Raw genomic sequence first — 7,240 nt, forward strand, 5'->3', positions numbered from 1 at the left:
TAGCTGGGGTTTGTTTTCTTTTAAACATCCTCATACCAAGATCTCTCCTGGCAAACCCCTTCACAGTGGAACCGAGGACACTCGAGGCTCGGTTATGAATCATCATGTGTTTGTTCAGGTTGCCCTTTAGCCCAAATCTTTTACCACACTGAGAACAGACAAATGCTTTTTGTCCTGTATGAATTATCATGTGCATTTTCAGGTGGCTCTTTTGTCCAAATCTTTTACCACACTGAGAACAGACAAATGGTGTTTGTCCTGTATGAATTATCATGTGTATTTTCAGGGTGCTCTTTTGTCCAAATCTTCGACCACATTCAGAACAGACAAATAGTTTTTGTCCTGTGTGAATTATCATGTGTTCGTTCAGGCCGTTCTTTCGTCGAAATCTTTTACCACACTCGGAACAGACAAATGCTTTTTGTCCTGTATGAATTATCATGTGTATTTTCAGCTGGCTGTTTTGTCCAAATCTTCGACCACATTCAGAACAGACAAATGGTTTTTGTTCTGTATGACTTTTCATGTGTTCATTCAGGCTGTTCTTTCGTCCAAATCTTTTGCCACACTCAGAACAGACAAATGGTTTTTGGCCTGTATGAATTTTCATGTGTTCGTTCAGGCTGTTCTTTCGTCCAAATCTTTTGCCACACTCAGAACAGACAAATGGTTTTTGGCCTGTATGAATTATCATGTGTTGGTTCAGGCTATTCGTTCGCCCAAATCTTTTACCACACTCAGAACAGACAAATGCTTTTTGTCCTGTATGAATTATCATGTGTGTGTTCAGGTTGCTTTTTAGTCCAAATCTTTTACCACACTCAGAACAGACAAATGCTTTTTGTCCTGTATGAATTATCATGTGTTTGTTCAGGCTGTTCTTTTGTCCAAATCTTTTACCACACTCAGAACAGACATATGGTTTTTGTCCTGAATGAATCATCATGTGTCTGTTCAGGTGGCTCTTTCGTACATATCTTCGACCACACTCAGAACAGACAAATGCTTTTTGTCCTGCCTGAATTCTAATGTGTTTGTTCAGAGTGCCCTTCTGTTTCTGTCTTTTACTCTGATCAGAACAGCTAAGTTGTTTTCTTCCTGCTTGCCTCTCCTTTTGTTGCTCTGAATTGTTAATATGACCAGATGCTTTTACATATTCAGAGCCTTTGAATTGTTTCTCATCAGTGTTGCTTGAACTAACAATATTGATATTTTTTCGACAGTTAAATTTGACTGAAGTTCTCCAGTCTGTTTCCAGTCATAACTGTCATCAGTCTCAGTTCCAGAACTGTCTGAACTCCTGCCACTGGTAACTGGTTGTAAATGACTGTTTGGACCTGAGTTGCTGGCTGGTTTTGGTCCTCCATCGTCCCCTCCATCAGCTTCTGCTGTCAGTGTTCTATGTACAGATGAGCTGCTGGCTCCAGGCTCAGCCTCTGTGCTCTCATCACTTCGGCTTTGATGAAGCTGTGATGGCGCTGGTTTTTCATCATCATTTTCACTCTTCACAGGGACGGCAGTGAAACCAAACTTGGTGAGATCTGCCTCCTCCAGCTGCTGAAGCTGCTCTCCCTGCTGACTTATCCACAGCTTCTTTTCTTCTTTAATGTCCTCCTGGTCAACTCTCAGATTCCATTCCTGGTGTTCAGGGAGAGTTTCTTCTTTAATTACCAACAACGGCTGCATGTCTGCAATGAAACAAATTAGCAATAACTGTTAGAACAAATACTCATTAAAATAATCAGAGTGGTGAGTTTGACCTGATGACAGTAAGTTATTACACTGATGGAACTGATAAAGTGGAAATGTACATCATGATTTGTTTTACATTTCACAAATTTTAAATAATGTCCACAACTGTAAAGGGACCTTGACACTTGGATGAATTTGATTGCTGTACTGGCACACAATCTGGTGTGTCAGTGAATAAACTTGTTGTAAACTGTGCGTGAACTGTGCACAGCTGCGAGCCAGTGTGCAAAGAAATCTGTGACATGTTCAAAAATTCTGGCATGCATTCTTGTCGTGAATGTTGTCTCACCAATTCGAAAAGACTGTCACTGCGTGCCAATGCACATCTGAACGATTGAGATGTTATGAGATGAGATAATAAATGTAATTTTACAGATATGTTATCAAACTCATGAGAAGGAATGAAAATGCAACTGTTTACTAAACCATGTATATAATAAATAATTACCTTTCAGACTATTCCAAATGCATTCTCCATCGCACAAAGCACATGAGAAAAACTGCAGGTACAGCTAATTTCTCTGTAATTGTGAGAGTGATGAGAGATGGGTTAAGGTTCTGACAGTTCCAACAGCAAATGAGTCATGAGCTATGAAATGATTATTTTATACAACGTGGCATCAAACAGGACAAAGCATGGCATCCAGTGGGACTCACTGGCATGACTAATTGTGCAGCAGTGCAGGGATCAAATCTGTGCTTGTGTCAAGATGGCTTAATGGTTTATTTTCTGGATTGCCACAAAATAGTATAGGATGTCTACAGATAGGACAGAATACAGCTGCTCGAGTTTCGATGAAAATCAGGAGCTTTGATCACAGACATTCTGGCTTCCCTTCACTGGCTCCATGCGCCTCAAAAAGCAGATTTCAAGGTTTTGTTGCTAACATATAAAGCTCTAAATGGTCATGAAGTCAACTCGGGATGGGTATTGATAAGATTTTATGATACCATGATCGATTCCGCATATCAATCCGATTCCTTATCAATTTCCTTATCGATACCTCTTGTGAACTTTATGTGTACTAAAAGTAGTAGTTTTGAAGTTATTAATTCCAACCAGAGTCTGTCTCAGCAGAGAGCGGCGCAGCGTTTGCAGCTGTGCCAACGGAACAGAGGATGATTCTCATTTCTTGACTGCAACCAGACAAGAGTCCCAGTTAGTGACTTTATGCCACACAAAAGTGACTCAAGATTAACATATTTTAATGGCTTTGAGAGGGGTTAAGAAGCAGACTTGCCACTTCTGAAGAGCAGCAAATCAAAGAACCAACAAGCCAGTGGATCGAAGCATTGCTTCATTGAGTCATGCTTTAAACTGGAGTCGCGCTGCAGAAACAGTTGATTACAGACTCGCTGCAGGGTCTCCAATCAACAAACACCCTCAAAAACAACGGCTGCTCTGAAGGACCGATAAGGGAATCGTTAAGCAAAAAGACTATTGATATCGGTGGGTCAAATCATTTCTTCACGATACAGTGGATCGAAGCATTGCTTCATTGAGTCATGCTTTAAACTGGAGTCGCGCTGCAGAAACAGTTGATTACAGACTCACTGCAGGGTCTCCAATCAACAAACACCCTCAAAAACAACGGCTGCTCTGAAGGACCGATAAGGGAATCGTTAAGCAAAAAGACTATTGATATCGGTGGGTCGAATCATTTCTTCATGATACCCAAAAATAACTGGTTCTCGATACCCAACCGTAAACTCAACTATCTTGCTGAACTTGTTAAGCCTTATGTGCATCCTCATGCCCTGTGCTCCTTGGATGCAGATTTGCTCTGTGTCCCAAGGTTTAAAAAAGTCAGCAGAGTTGAGAGCCTTTTCTTGCTGTAATGACCTGGTTTTTTGATGAAACTGTCCTGAACAAAGAGCTCAGAAGTTTATGATTTAAATACAGAAAAGACACTTTATTGAAATCTCATGTGAAGTCACAGATCTGGGTTCTAACCGAACGCAGCTCATGCAGAAACTTGTTCAAGAACTACAAACACAAATACAGTGGCTTTTTATAGAATATTGGAGTCTTCTCCCCGTTACAAAGGGCGGGCCTATTCTCACAACCGGTTCCTATTGGCTTCACATGGGAATGAGAATGGGCAAAGAAAAAAAAACCTTTGAAAATGGTCAGTAGTCTGGATGCTGCCGTAGGCCCGCAGTGGGCTACAGGGGCAACTCCCCTGGTGGAAGAAACTCATAGGATTTGAGAATGTTAGAGGCCTTTTGGGGCCACTACAGAGACCTAATCTCGTGACTTTCCATTTTATATTTTTTGTATGTTGGGGTATGTGGAAACCTTACTGTAACAAAGGAATCTGTCTATGTAGACCTTCTTTCAGTGATACCTGCCTAGTGCTATAAGATATGTACTTACTATAAATGTCATTGCATTGGACAGATATCACTGAACTTGACAAAACTAGTGTTTTTCCTTAACCTGCAATGAGCTCTGAAACACACTAGAACTTCATGCATGCATTGAATGGTTTATTTATTAAAGAGAAAAACTGAAGGAAATCAATTTTAAGGTCTGACAGAAGATTCTGTAGGAAGTATTTTAGCCAGAAGGTCAAGTGAGAGGAAGAAGTGGCTTTTTAAATACTTGAAAGACATTGGACTCATTGAGACGATTTAGTACGGCTATAACGGACTGATGCAGAAGGTGGCAGCAATGCAACATGAAGTGTTTGCCTGGCCTTGTTTTGTGTCATATTTTTTTTCCAGCACAACCTCACCTGTGTGACTTCAGTTTTTCTTTCATTCTGACATACTGCATTAAAACAGTGACCCTACATTCACCCCAAAACCTAAAATTCAAATCAGAAAAAAGTTTGGGTTTTTTTTACTGTGAAAACCTTAAATATATTTAATGAACCATTTTTATAAGCTAGAATGCAAATTCTAAATTGTAAATTTCAAAAATATATGTGAAAATGTAGCATGAACAAAGTTATATATAACAATTCACATTAAAATGCAGGAAGTGCTTCAGGTGTTTTTTGTGGCTATTTACATGCAATAAGATGCCACACAAACTATACTTGTGCCACTCAGAAAAACAATTCCTGTCCAATGCACATCAGAAGCCCCCCAAAATAAGATATTCTACCTCAATATCCATATGTATTTTCCCTAATTCCTTGTTATTGTAGCATTTTTATTGGTGTTGGTACAGACTGTCCTGACTAGGGATGGGTATCGAGAACCGGTTCCTTTCGGGTATCGTTAAGAAATGATTCGATCCACCGACATCAATAACCTTTTTACTTAACGATTCCCTTATCGGTCCATCAGAGTGGCCGTTGTTTTTGGGGGTGTTTGTCAGGAAAATTATAATTTCTCTACATTGATTACAGACCCTGCAGCGGGTTTGTAACCAACTTTTCTGCAGCGCAGCTTTGCTTTGAACCTTGAACCAATCGAAACAGTGATTTTAGCGTAGTAATGTCGAGGGAGCGAAGCGACTGGGGGTGGGGGGGGTGATGTTGCAGAAGGGGGGAAGCTTTTGAAAATTCAAGGTAAAAATTGGCCATTCTAGGGGTACCCAAAGGGGAAAAGCCAGGTACAACAGCCCAAGTCCCTTCATCATGACCAGAAGGCTGGGGAAGTTTGTTGAATGGGCAATCTCATTCTGGGTTAGCCAGTACATGGCCCTCAGTGAGGCAGTCGGAGTCCGTGCACATTTTTAAGTCAAGACTTAAAACTATTTTTATTCTCTTTCTTATGAGTAGTTTTTATTTTGTTATGTTTTATTATTTTACTTCTGTTTTTAATTAGGTATTAGAATTTTTTTATTTATTTTAATTTTTTTTTTATGTTGAACTGTTCTGTGAGGCACCTTGAGATGGCTTTTGTTGTAATTTGGCGCTTTATAAGCTGATTAAGTTGAAATTGAATAACATTTTATTGAGTCTTAAAGTAAATAAATATGAAATTGGTTACTGGATCCTTAAACTCTGGACATAAACTCTACATGGTGGATCCTTGATCTCTGGACAAAAACAGAAATCAAATCTCTTAGTTTTGTCAAAAGCATTTCCTTTCAGACATTATTATTGGCATGAATGTATTTCCATACCTGTGAGCTGAGCTCTAACTGCAGATGTGCTGCATGTCAGGTTTATAAAGAATGCAAGACGTCTCATTTTGGGAGGAAAAAACGTTTTAGTCGACTGTAGTTTATTGTCTGCATTGCAACGTTTGTAAGGTGTCATTTTATTTAAAGCGGCGATTCGTTTTGAAGTTATTAAATCCGAGCGGACTCTGTCTCGGTAGAGCGCCGCGCAGCGTTTAAAGCTGTGACAACGGAACGGAGGATGATTCCCGTTTCCCGACTGCAAGACAAGAGTCCCAGTTAGTGACTTTAATCCACACAAAAGCGACTCATGATATTTTTCAGAGGGGTTAAGAAGCTGACTTACCGCTTCTGAAGAGCAGCGAAGCAAAGAGCCACGAGCCATTGGATCGAAGCATTGCTTCGATTCACGCTTCAAACTAGAGTCGCGCTGCAGAAACGGTTGATTACAGGCTGTACTGAAAATCGTAACGGTCCAAAATTATAGTGTAACGGGCCGTAACGACGCAAGTTTGGGCTAGCTAGAACCCTGATATATATACATTTTTAGGGGTGCTTAAAATATATTAGGGGTGCTTGAGCACCCCTAAAAATAGTTCCGCCCCCGATGCTGCACTCACTGCAGTTTATTGTTTGGAATAGTCCCAGATTGCATTTCAGAGCTTCTGGAATTCAAACATTTTAGTGTGGGTGGTGTTGGGGGGTAATTTTGGGTTTCAGATTTTTTTTGTTTTTCACTACTTTCATCCCTGAATATGTGAAATCATGAGTCACTTTTGTGCGGATTAAAGTTACTAACTGGGACTCCTGTCTTGTTGCGAGAAAGAAACGAGAATCATCCTCCGTTCTGTTCACACAGCTCCAAACGCTGCGCGGCTCTCTGCCAAGTCAAGTTACAACGATAGAATCCAGTCTGAATTAATAACTTCAAAGGGAAACACCGTTTTGTTTATTTTTATTTATGTCCAGAGATCAAGGATACAGTGACCAATTTCATATTTATTTACTTTAAGACTCAATGAAATACATAGAAAACCTGTAAAGCCTACTTTTAGTTCAAAATTCACAAGAGGTATCGATAAGGAATTGGATCGATAAGCAGAATCGATAATGGCATCGATAGATAAAATCTTATCAATACCCATCCCTAGTCCTGACTGTGTTAGTGGCCAAAAAAAAAAAAGATGATAGAAAAATGTGTTTTGGACTTTGGGGGAGTGTCTCTAACTTAACTCCTGTGTTCTCCGGCCCTGGAGCCTGCTGACTGCTGGGGCAATGTGCATCTCCACCCTGCTGTGATTCAAGACTCAGCGCTGGAGCAGAAGCGCATGAGTCCTGGAGAAGATGAAAAGAGAAGCATGTGGTCCGATCCACTGGGCTGATCTGTGCAGACAGATCAGTGAATCCACC

At 40.3% G+C, this 7,240-nt stretch overlaps 1 protein-coding gene across 1 annotated transcript; it reads right to left on the reverse strand.

Moving 5' to 3' along the window:
* Positions 1-229: 229 nt before the first annotated feature.
* Positions 230-1,258, reverse strand: LOC117530544 (gastrula zinc finger protein XlCGF8.2DB-like; the record flags this gene model as incomplete). The annotated part of the gene is made up of 1 exon (XM_034193438.1): positions 230-1,258. A coding segment is annotated over one exon (1,029 nt), but the record flags the coding sequence as incomplete, so codon positions are not given.
* Positions 1,259-7,240: the final 5,982 nt, after the last annotated feature.

This window comes from Thalassophryne amazonica, chromosome 18 (assembly GCF_902500255.1).
Source record: "Thalassophryne amazonica chromosome 18, fThaAma1.1, whole genome shotgun sequence".
Lineage (NCBI taxonomy): Eukaryota > Metazoa > Chordata > Actinopteri > Batrachoidiformes > Batrachoididae > Thalassophryne > Thalassophryne amazonica.